Raw genomic sequence first — 15243 nt, forward strand, 5'->3', positions numbered from 1 at the left:
TCCAATGGACTTAAAGTCAATGACATAAAATTATTTATTTTAAAAGAATGAAAGCACAGTTCTTCTGGTACTGTTGTAGCTTAAGCCTGGTTAATAAAGTACAACAAAATTTGTAATGATAAATGACTAAAGAAGTTCTCTGCTTTGGGTTAACATAACAATGTATGCCATTAATTTAAACATGAATACAGTAGTTATTAGTTATGTTAGTGTTGAGCCCTGGCAACTAAAGCTTTAAAGGATCTTGGAAAAAGAAAAAAACATACAACTGGATTTGTGACAAAATACAGATTTCACAGAGTGTTCAGTCTAGTTTATTCTGCCCTGTTTATGATTGCATCTATCTGACCTCGCATCCTGTGGTGCAATGTCATTTCCAGGCCAGCTGGCAGCGGGGACATGTGAGATTGTGACGTTGGACAGGGACAGCAGCCAACCACGGCGGACCATCGCCAGGCAGACAGCCCGCTGTGCCTGTAAGAAGGGCCAGATCGCTGGAACTACAAGAGCCAGACCCGCCTGTGTGGACGGTAAGAGGAGGGGAGGGGAGATCCTGGCTCTGCTTGCTTTGTTTAAGGGGCCACTTAAAGTTTGAGTAGCTTTCACTCCAGTGAATAGTTACACTTCAGTGAAAACTACTCAAACATGAACATGCTGTTCCTTAGGCCTGCTTGACTTTGGCTCTTAACTGCTTTGGCCTTGGAGCACGTTAAGAAAATTACTTGTAAAATTTGAACAGCTACTGTAGGGATTAGCTGTTTTTTTAGTTGAAGCCTAAGGTGGATAAACCTACAATGTGGAGCAAACTGGATCACAAGGCTGTCTTTATGTTAGAAAACCTGCATCAAATCTAATTACAGTTGAGTCATAATAAAAAAGCTGCTGCAGGGCAGACTTCTAAATCCCATACTAACAGATGGGCTTTTTCATAGCGGGATAGTGACACCATTTGTGTAATGGTGTCTGTTTCAGCACAGCTTTTTTTTTTTTTTTTTTTTGTTCTTAATCATCACCATAATTACAACTATTATCAATTGAACCAAATCATTTAATTGAATAACCACTTCTTTGAGAACCATGCAAACATTTAAATTATTTTAAGGCAAATGCTAAAGTTTCAAAATTTCCTTGTTTTTAACATCCTTTTGTGTCCAAACCGTTTGCTTTTAGATAATAACTTGTAGTCAAAATGTATCAAGCTGACTCTATGATGGACATTGGTCTTAGTTTTCTGACATTTTATGGGCCAAACTATACAGAAATGAGTGAATATATTTTAAGCTAAAGACATCCACCAGATATACATTGTCTAGCTGTGGACAAAAAGCCTGATAAACTGTCCATTCGTATGACATTTACACCGAGGGAAATGTTGTTCTTTTTACAATAAAAATTAAGAAAAATATATTAATTACAATAAAGTAGTTATTTGCAGTAGTCATTATATATTTTTTATTTTAATAGTTTTTTCTTAAAGAAAGAAAAAAGATGAGAACCCCTCATATATTAGTAACATACTGAACTCACGAGTCCATGAATTTGACACAGGAAGAAGTCTTCAAACTCACAAATTGTTTAATAAATTCAGTTTGCTCATAGATATTCTGATGTTTTCGAATAATATACCATGGACAGACGAATTAAAGTCAGAGTTGTTCAGCAAGAATAATAGTAGACATGTTTGCTGCAGAGTAATACATCTTTTAAGATAAGGATCCTTATGCTAACTGTGAATGATGGTTGTGAAAATGTTATGGTTTGGAGTTGTTTTAATGCCTCAGAGACGTTGCAGCTTGCATCCTCCATCAGTAAATGTGAGCTCTTAGAACAAGGATCTACAACTCCAGTCCTTTTGAGCTACTGTCCTGCAGGTTATAGATGTTTTCCTCTTACAACAAACTTCACAATAAAAAGTGTGCGTGTTGCAGCAGGGAAACGTTAAAATCTGCAGGGCAGTAGCTCATGATGACCAGAGTTGGAGATCCCTGTTTTAAATAATGATATGAGGCCATCTGTCTGAAAGCTGAATCTGAACTAGAAGTGATCTTTCAATAGTAGAATTATCTGCAGCACACAAGCAAATAAACTCTTAAGACCCATTTATGCTCCCTTACATACGTAAATAAAAGTGATAAAAAGTGACGTCCATTTCAAATATCATAAGTCACCATCCTCATTTCATTTTGCCAAATAAATGATTGAGAAAACACATTTTTAAATGGAGCCAATGAAATATACAGTAAGTTCTGATCTTTTTCTACTGGCATTGTTTAAGAAAATTAAATAGAAATTAATTTTATTAATTTATTAATCCAATTAAATGAAGGCCAATGTTATTGTATTTTGCTTATATGTGAGCTGTTTCTTGGATACAGCATGCTTTCTGTTACACACCTGTCTTATGTTAAAGGAAACAGGCTGTAAAATGTTTGCTACATACAGAGTTACATTGTTGTACCTTGGTAAAAGCAAGGTTATTTGCAGCTGAGTGACAGTGGCTCATCAGTTGATTGCTGCCATGGTATCCTTGAAAACATGTCTGTAATGGACCACTCTTCTTCCTGGGTAGAAACAGCAGATAGAATTAAGACAAATCTTTGAGATGACAGCAGACTTTCACCTTTAAATTGCATCTTTGCCGCCGTCCCACTGCCTTTCAGAGTGCCTGTTGCGCTCTTTTAATGTGGCCTGTTCTCCTGGAGGGAGGAAAGGTTGTGTGCACAGGTGAGGAAGGAATAAATGACTTTATCGCCAAGAAAGACTTGCAGGGAACTGTAACTTTGGATGTCTTGTTTGTCTGTTATTCAACTGTGCCTTCACAGCTGTATCTCTGATTGGAGGCGCTATGGATCCTCAGTGCTCTGTTTGACTGTTTTTTACCTGCTGATCGTGTGAGGACATGCTCTGCTTCACTGTACAATTCATGTGGTAGACAGAGGTGACATGCATTTTTCTTCAAAATCCCCCTTTTTTTTTTTACATTGTCTGTGCTCTGTTTGAGTCATGTAGTCTAGACATGACCACCTGTACCAAGAAGTCTCTTTACTATCCCTCTGTTGTTGGTGACTAATCTATGTGCAGGGTTTTTTTTTTTTTGTTTGTTTGTTTATAAATACACAATATCTGGATAATATCACAAGGTTGTTGTCACTATATGGGCTCCATGGAGCACTGTGTGGGATATCTAGTCCTTGATTTTGAAGAGCACTCAAACTTAACAGCTTAGATTTAGAGACTTTTGCAGGAGGAAGTCAGCTGTAAAAATTGCACACTTAATAAATCTCCACCAAAAAAAAAAGACTAAAAGATCTAAATGTATTAATGCTAATTCAGAGGACTTAAATTTAGCAACTCTATTGGTTTCTAAAGGATTTTAATCTCTTATGTCAAATTTTATTTTTTAAGCATTGTTACTTTCTGCAGGGATGCTTTACTATAGTAGCTTTTTCATGTAGGGAAAGTAGAAAATGCTTAACCCATAAGAGCCCGATGTGACATATATGTTACATACAGTTTCTGAGACATTTTGCTTCAATTTATGGTATAAACTTTGTTCAAAATCCTGTTGAACACAATCTGATACTTGTCTTCTGTCCCCTAATAGATACCCAGAAGCAGAAAACCACATTATATTTTTAATGTATCACATGGCAATAAATGGTAGATATCCCTCCCAAAACAAAAATGTAAATTTTTTGTTACATTTTGTTAAAAAATTGACTTTTCTTACCATTTTTTTAATGGATTAAGCAATGTAACAGCCAGGAACTGGGTAATACACCTGTTGAATTACCTCCCTAGCAGACTTAATAAACTCCAAGCTTGACTGTTGGTCCATTATTCCGTATTTTTAGAGGCTGATATTAAGAAATATTGCTTATATGTTTTTGTAAATGTGGCTTCTGGTCCACTGATGACACTAGGGCTGCAACTAATGACTCTTCTGACAGTCAGTTACTCATCGACTATTGAAACGACTAGTCAACTAAACGTATTATATATCGCATAATTATTAAATGGCTCTTTTTTCACATTCAGCTCTTACATCTTGCATGAGGTTGTTATGTAAGTCTGACGTGCCTCTTCTTTAAACATTCGACCATTGCAAATGTAATTTTGTAGTACGCAAGGTCTACTTTACAAATCTCACATGTATTTAATTTATTTAATAATATTTAAATATATTTATTAACATTTAAGTTTAATGTGAAGTTATCCCAGACTTTTGACGTCCTCTGCTGCTGTTTTGTTCTGCTGCCATATTTTTCCTCTGGTGGACTTTATTGAGCATGTGCAACTCTCAGCAGAGATAGAGAAGAAGATGATGTCTTTATCTGTAGTTTTTTTTTGTTTTGTTTTTGTTTTTTTTTGTTTTGTTTTTTTTCCTGACAATAGTCAACGGTTAAATTTGTTGTCGACTATTTTTATTGTCGACTAATCATTGCAGCCCTAGATGACACATTCAATAACAAATAGAAAAATCTAACAGTATTGGATTTTCTTGTTGGGATATGAAATATTAGCTAACATTAGCTACTTTATTAAGTTAAGCTAGCTATATAACCATTCATCCACTTTCTGTACCCTTGTATTCCAGTGCAGGGCATTGGAGGGGTTGGAATTTATCCTAGCTACTATCAGGTGAGACGCAGGTTTCACCCTGAACAAGGTTGCTGGTCCATTACAGGACCAACACTGACTAACAACCACTCAAACTCACTCCTAGGGAGACTTTAGACAAACCAGTAATTCTAACATGTATGTTTTAAAACTGTGGGAGAAAGATGGAGTATCCAGAGACAACAACTTTATAATCTATGATCTTTGATGAGAATTACCTGTCTATGACAGAGCTAAGCAAAAAAGAAAAAATAAAGTTCTAACTTGAATGCAGCATAATTTTAGATGTGAGTGCTGATAAACTTGGGGAGGCTGGATAATTCTACTCAGAGCTGCTTCCATGACATAATAGCATCCTGGCAATCTGAACAGTTACATGAATGAGAGATTTATAGACTCAAACAAAATGACGGTTGTTTTGTATTTTGAGTTTTTAAAATTCAGGACACTGAAGTTCATTTGGAAGTTTCTGTAGTAGCACTACACTTTTATTTCATTACTGTGACTGAGTTTAGCATTAGATTTTGAGCTTGCATGAATACAGAGACACATCTGTGTGCATATTTGTCTACGTCAGAATCTAATTTATAATTTCCATCCACAATGTCACACAGCTACTCATCAAAAACAGACACACAAACATGCATACACCTTTGCCACTGTTCATATTACAAAATCCCACAGCTTGATAACATTGCCATGCAAAGCTGAGATGCGTGCCTCCACTAATGCAATCTTGTTTATTTATTCAGGGGCAGACTCCTTTCACTGTGGGGACATTTAAAAAGAGAGGAGGTGCAGGGGTGGGGAAGAAAGCTGGCAGAAAAGACGTCAAATACCACAAATGGGATTTCAATCACTTTTAATCTACTGGAGTCCTTGAGGTCTGCTCACATATGCCTTTGCCTTGGCTGACATGATCGGTGTCCTTCATGCTTCAGATGCTGTTCACATCGGTCATTCAGTGTGTGCAGGATAATCCGTAGATCCATCAACAGCCTCACACCACACCTGGTAATGAAAACAGAGGGAGTTCTGAAAAGTCTTTCTTTGTTGCGTGTTTCCCATTCAGTTGCTTTTTTGTATTTATTGCATTGAGGAGGTGAAAATGGGAGATAAGGTGTCAACATGATAAGAAGACTAGCCCAGAAAAAAAGAAAGCAAAACCACTGCATCTCTATGACATTAAATGCTGCCTTTGTCTGGCTCTGTTTGTATCTCAGTTTATTATTTTGTTCCCTCTGCTCTTATCCATTCTCTATTATACACCCTCTCATTCCTATGATCTCTCTCCATTGTATGACTTTGGAGGCTCTACCTATTTTAGGCCTGTACTGCAGCCCAGTGTTGCACAAGTGCATCCTCCAGTAACTGCAATTTCATGCTCTTGAACATTTTTACATCTGTGCTTGGTGACTTTTAAGAGAGCTGATACTTGTTCGTATTAGGAAGATGACAGGCCAAGAGAGACGCTTCGACAGCATTATCTGCTTGTGGTGGCTGAGGGGAGTGGATAGATACAGACGTAACCAGCTCAGGAGACTTAGTGGAGCTTGTAGTGAGTCTGTATGGTTGTGGCAATGAACGTTACAGCTCAGCAGGGAGTCCTTGTCTGAGGTGAATAAGGTGGGGCTTGGTCTCTTTTTGCTAAGATGCTGACATTGATGAAAGCCTCTCTGGGGATTAGTTATAGGAGGCTGACACCTTCAGATATTACTTTAAAATCTATGGTTTGGGGTTATATTTAGTTTTTTTCAAACCACATCTTCCACAAAGCAGCAGCCTTAATGGTGAGCAACTATATACACTTTTATCTAGCAGATTTAATGTTACTCAAAAGTGTCTCCACTAAAACCAATATGATGAAAAATGATAGTTTCAAAATTAATGGATTGTCACAGTCAGTATCTTTACGTGCAGATTTAGGTTTAGATACAGTTAATGTTCAACTAGGTTATTTAATTAGACTACTTTCTTCTCCAAGTATACAACCATAGGAAGTCTATTTATTGAAATATGTCAGACTGGCTATTGACAATATGCTGCCTTTCAGTTTGTTAGTGTTGGGATTTTCTGGTTGACCATTAGCAGCAGATTGGTACCATATTGTTTGGTAAATTAAACATCTTTACGGTTATGTTATGGTTACAGATTTTTTTCTTTCTTTCTTAATCTGTTGTGGTTAACTTTGGTCAACTTTAAACAAACCGTGGTACACTTCCGGGGATGGTATGATTTGTTTGGTAAGGTCTGCTTGAAAGCAGTGGTTCTCGGTTCACGGTGCAAATGGACTATCCAGTGGACCAAAAAGAAAAGGACATATGCCAATTGTGATAAAGCATCAAGAAGAAGAAGGATGTAACAGAGTATTGTTTGGGTAAAAGGAAAAACAACAGTGTGTGTTTAGAAAAAAGGTTTACGTTGCACACTACAGTAAAATTGGGAACCCCAAGTGCAGAGTCCTGCACAGGTCCAATTTTACCGACCCGCACCTACCTGGAACCGTTCCAAACCCTACCCATTGATATCTCCCATTGAAATCTGGACACAACCCAACCCGTTGATTTATTACCTTGGGCATGAACAGCACATTAACTCATTAAGTAACTGTGAAAATACCCCTGTACCCGTACCTGTACTATTTACTCTATGTAATTTTTTCCCGCAAAAAAAGTGTTTTTGGAGGTTACCCATCTGTACCTAAACTGTTGCAGAACTATGCCCAAGACTGCATTGTTTACAGTTTACTTGTGGTGAAGGAGCTGGTGGAAGAGGGAAGAATAAAACTGATAAGTGGTATTTCCCAGGGCTTAATTTTAAGTCCAACTCTTTTTAATCTCTACATGTTACCCCTTGGGATGTCATCAGGAGACACGGTATGAACTTCCATTGTTATGCAGCTTTATATTGTCATGTCACCTGATGATACTTGCCCTATGGACAACCTTTTTAACTGTATTTTAGATATTAAGACATGGCTGGCAGAAAACGTCCTTCAGCTCAACCAGGACAAAATGGAAGTTTAAGTCATCGGTCCTGAAGGACACAGTGAGAAACTGTTTTTAAAGCTTGAATCCCTTTCTTTAAATCCATCTAAAAAAGTAAGGAACCTTGGAGTTATTTTTGATCATAATATCAATAGATAGATAGATAGATAGATAGATAGATAGAATTGATAGAAAATTGGATGTAATTTACTTCTGAACTTTAAAAAAAACTTTTTGCAGATCACAGATTCTTTTTAACAGTAATTTTACCATTTGAATAAGGTCCTTTAACTATTTTTGGCCACAGAAAATCAGCTAAAACACTGTAAACACACCATTTACATAATGTGCCATTATCTTGTTAGCAACCTGTTAGAAATGTGATAAATGAACACAATTGTAAACCATCTAATTAACCGTCCTCTTTTCTCTTCTGGACATTTCCTGAGGGGAACACCTGGATCTCTAGCTGTTCATTCCCCACTGTTCACAAGTGAAATGCTAACTGTAACACTACAAATGGTGAAAATGGATCTGAAGTGTAATGTTGTCGGCTGGAGATAAAAACAATTAACTGAAAGGCTGTGGAATAGTCTGTAAAGTTGAATGAAACCCCAGATGCAGCTGATAATTCCCATTTGGTCCATCTTTATATATATATATATATATATATATATATATATATATATACATATATATATATATATATATATATATATATATATATATATGTATACATATATATATATATATGTATACATATATATATATATATATATATATATATATATATATATATATATATATATATATATACATATATATATATATATATATATATATATATATATATATGTATACATATATATATATTTCAAAAGTATATTCAATTTGGATATTTTGCATATGATAATTGGTCCGGTGAATCAGGCAGTGATAGTGACAACAGCGTGTGTCAGTCAGTCTCTGGACTATTAAACAATACTACAGCTCCAATCATAGAGCATTTGCCCATTGGTCTGATTTGATCCAGAGAGGAAAGGAGCGGACAGATGTTTGTTAGGTAAACATGACATGTTATCTACGTTAGCCAGTTAGCAAGCCAGAAGCGACCAACACATTTACTGGAAAAGCCGGGAGTGGAAAAGATGGTCCAGTGGTGAACCTGTAAAATCCGTTCTGTGTTCTTTTTTCTTTTCTTTTCTTTTCACACACACGCAGCCACACAACTACTGCACAGATTCAAGACTGATGAGCATGATCTGTGGCCTTGTCACAGGGAGAGAGGTCAGGCAGAAGGGGACCACTGCCTGAAATGGAAAGCTTCTCTTTTGGTGTGTTAGCTCCTAACTGGAGCGGGACAGTGCTTTTTATATACCGAACCACACAGGACATGCAAATCTTTGCATCTTCTATCTTGTTGTTCACTTTGGTATCACTGATTTTTTACTTAATATTCATTTATTTATTTTAGAAATCTATTAGTTGTTCAATATTTTGTAAATTTCTAAATCACGTTCTTATTAATACTGTGACTGTATAGTAATGTATGTAGTGAGATTCCACTATCGGGTATTCATTAATATTTTAAAACTTGTAATTCTGAATGCTCTAAATTAACAGCTCACACTCAAAAACAGCAAATAATAATAATAATAATATTAATAATAATAATTAAATTTAAAAAGTCATAAAATGACGAAATACTACATATATATATATATATATATATCTCACATATTTACACTTTGAGTGTTAAAATTAACTCCTATAGGGCACATTGTTACAAAGAATTTCTAAATAGAATAGAATAGAATAGAATAGAATAGAATTTATTGTCCTCTAGGGGAAATTTGCCATAGACTCACAATGCCTGTAGTAACTGCCTGGACACACAATACCCAGTAAATCAGCTTTTTATCTATATGGGCTTGTAAAAAAAATTAAGCTTTCATTTGCTTCATTTGTTGTTGTATTTTTCCTATGACGTTGTCCTTTCCCATCCACTTAAACACTAGTGAAGAAACTTGCTCCAACTGCCAAGCCTTCGTTTTACATGGTATGAAAGAGAATTAGTCCTCATTGAGCATTGTTTCTGTGTTTCCTTTCTCTTACACTTTTGAGCATTGCAAATGTCTGAAAAACATCTCCCTCCGGAGGCACTGAACAGTTTCTTTGAATTAATGCATACACTCAGACAAATACTGATGTTTTGCACTGCAAGGGGCAGAAATATAAAACAACAAATGCTTGTATTTTCCCTTTAGGGTGAAAAAGCTGATGAGTGGTGCACATCAGCATAAAAACAATGCAATTAACCTTGCAGTATGTTACTTTGTAGCCTTTTCTCTACTAAAATCCTCAAAAACATTTCAGACATATTTTATGATTACTTAACAAATGTACCTGTGTTTTTCCCCATTAAAGAAATTATCTGAAGACACCTATTAGCCACAAAATTCAAACCACGGACAAGGTGAATGATTAATCAGATTTTTCTGGTTATTTTAACACAAATTAGGTCACCTGTAAAGCGTACTTGTGTTACATAGACATACATACACCTCAACTGATGCACTACTACATCCAGTTGTTGCCAGCTCTAATTCTAAGCAACTTTGCTTTCCTTTTTCAGAACCCAATTGATTGATTTGGACTAGTTTTCATAGACTGGGCAGCTTGTTTCTTCCACATGATTTGACCAACTTGGCTCAGCAGAGTTGGTATAGAACAGCACTGTTATGGGTAAAAAGACCACCTTTGGAGCAGGGCTGAGCAATGTTTAGTGTTTTTAGGGTTATAGACACAATGATGGCTTTGCATGGTACATCACAGTGGCATAGGGTGAGGTAATATTGGTGTGACTCAATCAGAATTATGTATGTGTGAATGCATGTTTTTTCAATACAGTGCAAATCATTGCTATATGAAAGCATTCCTTCAACCTCCAACTCAACCACTGGCAGATTGACTTGAGTGCATCCAACCATTAACTCCTTCAAAATCTCCTTGCATTGACCATCCAGATCCCGATTCCCTCAAACTTTTAATAATTGCCAAATATTTACCCATTCCATGTAGGTCCTAAAGTACTACTGACTGGACACACTGGATTTGCTGCCATCATTCTGTTACAAAACAGAACTTTCTAAACCTTTTTTCCCCTGCCTTCATGACTTAGACCTTCAAGAACTATTTTTGCTGTTGCATTCCCACCCTAGAGTGGTATGAAAGATCTGGTGCAATATTCATTTCTTTGGCTGATCAGCATACGTTTAGATGTAAGATGCCAAAACTTTTCTAAGGAACGTGTTCTTTGTTTCTGCACCAAAATCCAATTGTATGTCCTCAAAGAGTTTTGATAAAGTTCTGCCTCGTATTGGGCTGATGGTTTTCAACTAATCTCAAGTATTTAATCTCTTCGAAGTTTGATTGTTTTTGTGAGAGAGAGAGAAAAAAAAAAGAAAGAAAAAAAGCCCTGTATTTTTTTTTCTTCTAAATAATGGATGCAGCCAGATATGAATAAATATTTCTGCGTGCAGTGATCGTTCAACATGCTCACACTAACTGTAAATATTTAATATCCCAGATGATATACCCCATGCAGATGCCATAACACATTCAGGCAAGCAGTTAAGCTCTCTGTTAATGAAGCTGCAGATCCATTCTGCTCAGAACCCATTGCACTTCCACTGCATTAATAAATTTGCAGCTGCAATGTGATGAAGTGGATCCAGGTGTTCCCAGGTTCTGAGATGTTGATAACGTCAGAGGTTATTGATGCCCTATTGTTGTGCACATTGCTCTCAGTGTTTTATTATAATTAATGCAGTTAGAATGAGAAAGAGGCCACTGAAGTTCTCTGGAAGCATACATAGATGCAATAAAAAGTCATCATCATCAACTTTTCTTTTTTGCTGTTATCATTGTCTGTATGTTCTTTTCTTATGCTGATGCTAAAGATTGTGTTACCCCAGCAACAGTAAGCCACCAGTAATTTTGTCATGGATGTAAGGGGGGAAAAAAATCCCTGCCACTCAGTTTTGTGCCGATTTAAAACCGAATCACTCAGCTGAATATCAACTCACTACTAAGTGTGCATGAAAAAAAGAGGGATGTTGGCTCGGTAGATTGCCTTCATGTGTTACAGTATGTCTGATGTCAAATGAGCCATCAGGCTCTTGCATTGAAATATTACAGAGCTCTTCATAAGAGAGTTTCTTAGCAAGGCCAGTGCACCAATCACTTTGTAAACTCATCTGACTCATCTGGACATTTCAGCCTTATAAATCTATAGCTTAATATGTCTAAACTCACTTTGTCATTGACTCCAACTTTGTTTTTTACAAGGTCCTCCTACACGGACATGTAGCACAGACAGACATATAAGGATAACAAACAGTATTCAAAATAAACAACTCATCATGGTTTGGTTTGGCCTATGAAATAATCCTTTCATTTTAACAAAAAACTTGATCAAAATAGAAAATATTTGATGTCATTTTTTGTTCGGGGGATATGTGTGTGGCTGTGTTTGAATATGTGTAGTGTAGTATTAGGTACGCTGAAATGCACTTGGACAAAGTAAGGCCAGGGATTTATAGAGGGGAAGCACTAGGCCTCGGTGCCTCCAATTATCCAGATGGCCTTCTCCTGCCACCTACTGCACTACAGAAATAGAACATACAGACAGGACAGGACAGAAAGAGAGGCAAACCATCACAAGCACACAGATTAAATAAATCCAAGTGTGGAAGCATCTCCATTTAGCCTCACTTTTGCACAACTCTTTCTGTCTTTCTCTTTTTATCTCCATCTCTGGTGCCATTAGCAGAGAGTGGCGAGGACACACACTCAAGCATCCAGCTGTACTTATCACCATACTCACTCCTAAACGCCTGCCGCCTGTCCTCAGCGTCTCCCACAGGTCTGCTCACGGGCACCGTCGCGGTTGATGGTCCGTGTTCTCTCCATCTCCAGCTCACTGGCCTAATTGGAAGAGAAAAGTTCCTCCCACTGTGAACGCATGTCCAAGGGGCTATGTCTGTTCGCAAGGCTACGGGCAGTGAACAATTAATGAATAATTACTGCTTCTACAGACCCTCGCGGGGCCCCGGCCACAATTTACAGCAGGAGGAGTGTGTCAAGTGTGTCTGTAGACATAACTACTGCTGAGACATTGTGACTCAATAATGGTAACATCATCTATCTATAGATAAAGGTGCTCTCTCTAAAGAGTTTTGAGATTGTCATCCAGATCTACAAGTATAACTTAAGTATTAACAGTATATTCTAGCCCCCCAAAAATAAGTTATGTTATACAATATTCAAATGCCTCAATATAGAAATAAATAGCTGACTCAACACTTTTAAGTCACTTTTTAATATAATATGTATTTTCTTTATTACATAAAATAATAAGTTATTACTAGTAAAATATCCTTGTTTTTTATGCTTTTGAGAGGAGTTTGGAGACTATTAAACACACAGGGCAAGTAAGAATTGCCATGAATTAGCATTTAATTTTCATTGATATGCACTTGGGTTCTTTTTAGTTTTATTAGTATTCACACACACACACACACACACACACACACACACACACACACACACACACACACACAGAAAGAAAAACATTTGATCCAGCCATGGATGTGATGAGAAAAAATCTTACTTTTTATTTTATTATTTATATTTAATGGGTTATCTTATAAATTTTAGGCATTCACTTATTACAGGTTACTGATTGACTGTGAAATGTACCTTGACAGAAAGCAAAATTCGTCCAAATTTGCCTTAAAATCAACAGATTTTTAAAAATTTCTTCTGTGCCCAAGTAATGAATTGATAAGTAGTAGTAGCACATGATCAAAATATTAAATATCTACTTGACACACTTAACTTTCCAGAATGTAAACAAATGTGGGCTGAAAAAGTAGAACAGCATTAATAGTACTGACATAGCAACAGTAGATTTTCCATCAGTCCTTGATGAAAGCTTCATTTAATTAAAGTAACAATATAACAAAAATGAGTAGAAAGTCTCCACTTCCTTTAACACTAAAAACTTTTTGCCCACAGAAAACAGTTTGATTTATTCCAGACAGACCTTTTAATCTTTTGTCGTTTCAGTTGTTACCCAGCCTAAGTCTCCATGCATTGCCTGCATAGTTCTGGCTCCAGTTTTGGAACCCTTAAACTCCAGACCCCTGCTTTTATCATGCTTTGTTTATCGCATATCTCAAAGTAGCAAAAGGATGATTTATTCGAGGAGGCTGCAGGTTACAATAGTGTAATGTGAGCCATCAAACTCATAACAGTGACAGTTTGTATGATAACTCTAATACAACCTAACAGAATGAACTGATAAATAGATGAAATACACTGACTGACGTTTCTTACATGATTACTAACAGAACATAATTAAAGTGGCCATGACAAGGAGATATGTCAGGCTCTAAAATCTTGTTATATACCAGCTTGATCTCAAAATAAATAAATAAATGGTCACAAAACACAAAGTTTGAATTCATGCTAATGACTAGCACAATTGTCAAATAATTGGTTTTGAAAATGGATGTCAGGTTTTTGTATTTAGCCAAGGGTGTAAGAGTCAGCAGCAAGTAGTTCCAGAAAAAAGAATCAAAGGAATCCAAGAGGACATTAATGGAGGAAGCGATGAAAAAAAAGAGAGAAAGTGACAGAGCAAGAGATAGGGCAAGACACTTAACCCTCCTTGCCTCCAGTGTTGGCATCGCTGGTGTATGAATGTGTGGATGAATGGTCGGTGATGGTCGGAGAGGCCGTAGGCGCAGACTGGCAGCCACGTTTCCGTCAGCTTGCCCCAGGGCAGCTGTGGCTACACACGTAGCTTACCATCACCAGGTATGAGTGAGGAGTGGATGAATAATGGATTCACACAATGTAAAAGCGCTTTGGGTGCCTTGAAAAGCGCTATATAAATCTAATCCATTATTATTATTATTATTATTATAAGACGAGCCAACATCAGGCTGACTTTTTTTGGCTGGAGAGAGCTCAGAGAAGAGACAGGATGCAAGACAGATGCTCAATTAGCCTTTGTTAGGCAATGCCAAAATTCTGTAATGCAGCTTTATACAAAGATTGTTTTAAAAACATCTCTGTTAAAGGTAGGCATGGAAATCAAATGGACTTCTTTAGACTGTCAGTCATAAACATAGCAACATCCCTTAACCCCTTAGGCCGTCAAATGTTGGCCAAATTTCTCTCCTGGAGTTCTGCTGAGCCTTTGACTCCTGTGGTTGAAATATAGGGAACTGAGAAAAATAAATTTCTATTTTATGCAAGAATTATTGCCAATGCTCTGGTTTTTTCACTGAACGTTCCATAGTTAAGAACCCACACGGTTCAGTCCTGAAGCAACCCCTCCCACAAAACATTCAAAGGAATATGTTGAGAAGCCTTTTTCAAGTTTACATAATACATGAAGACTAGTTGAGCATGCTCCCATGCAGCCTACGGTATCCTCAAGAAATGCTGTAACTTTGTTCCTCTATAAAACAAATAATTAATCAATTAAAATTACATAAAAAAATATAAATTTGGGACAATTTCCCCCTCTGTTGCAAGACTGTTTTTTTTAAACCACTTCATG

The 15243-nt window shown here is 36.7% G+C and overlaps 1 protein-coding gene across 2 annotated transcripts in view; it reads left to right on the forward strand.

Moving 5' to 3' along the window:
* Positions 1–15243, forward strand: part of LOC121634488 (chemokine-like protein TAFA-5) — a 168517-nt gene that overhangs the window by 96049 nt on the left and 57225 nt on the right. For both annotated transcript variants that reach the window (XR_006009240.1, XM_041977161.1), the window contains exon 2: positions 381–530. Coding sequence is in view for 1 of the 2 variants with exons in the window: in XM_041977161.1 (XP_041833095.1) it covers positions 381–530 (150 nt within the window). In the remaining variant the exon portion in view is untranslated. The remainder of the gene's footprint in view (positions 1–380; positions 531–15243) is intronic.

The sequence above is a fragment of the Melanotaenia boesemani genome, chromosome 23, assembly GCF_017639745.1.
Source record: "Melanotaenia boesemani isolate fMelBoe1 chromosome 23, fMelBoe1.pri, whole genome shotgun sequence".
In the NCBI taxonomy this organism is placed as follows: domain Eukaryota; kingdom Metazoa; phylum Chordata; class Actinopteri; order Atheriniformes; family Melanotaeniidae; genus Melanotaenia; species Melanotaenia boesemani.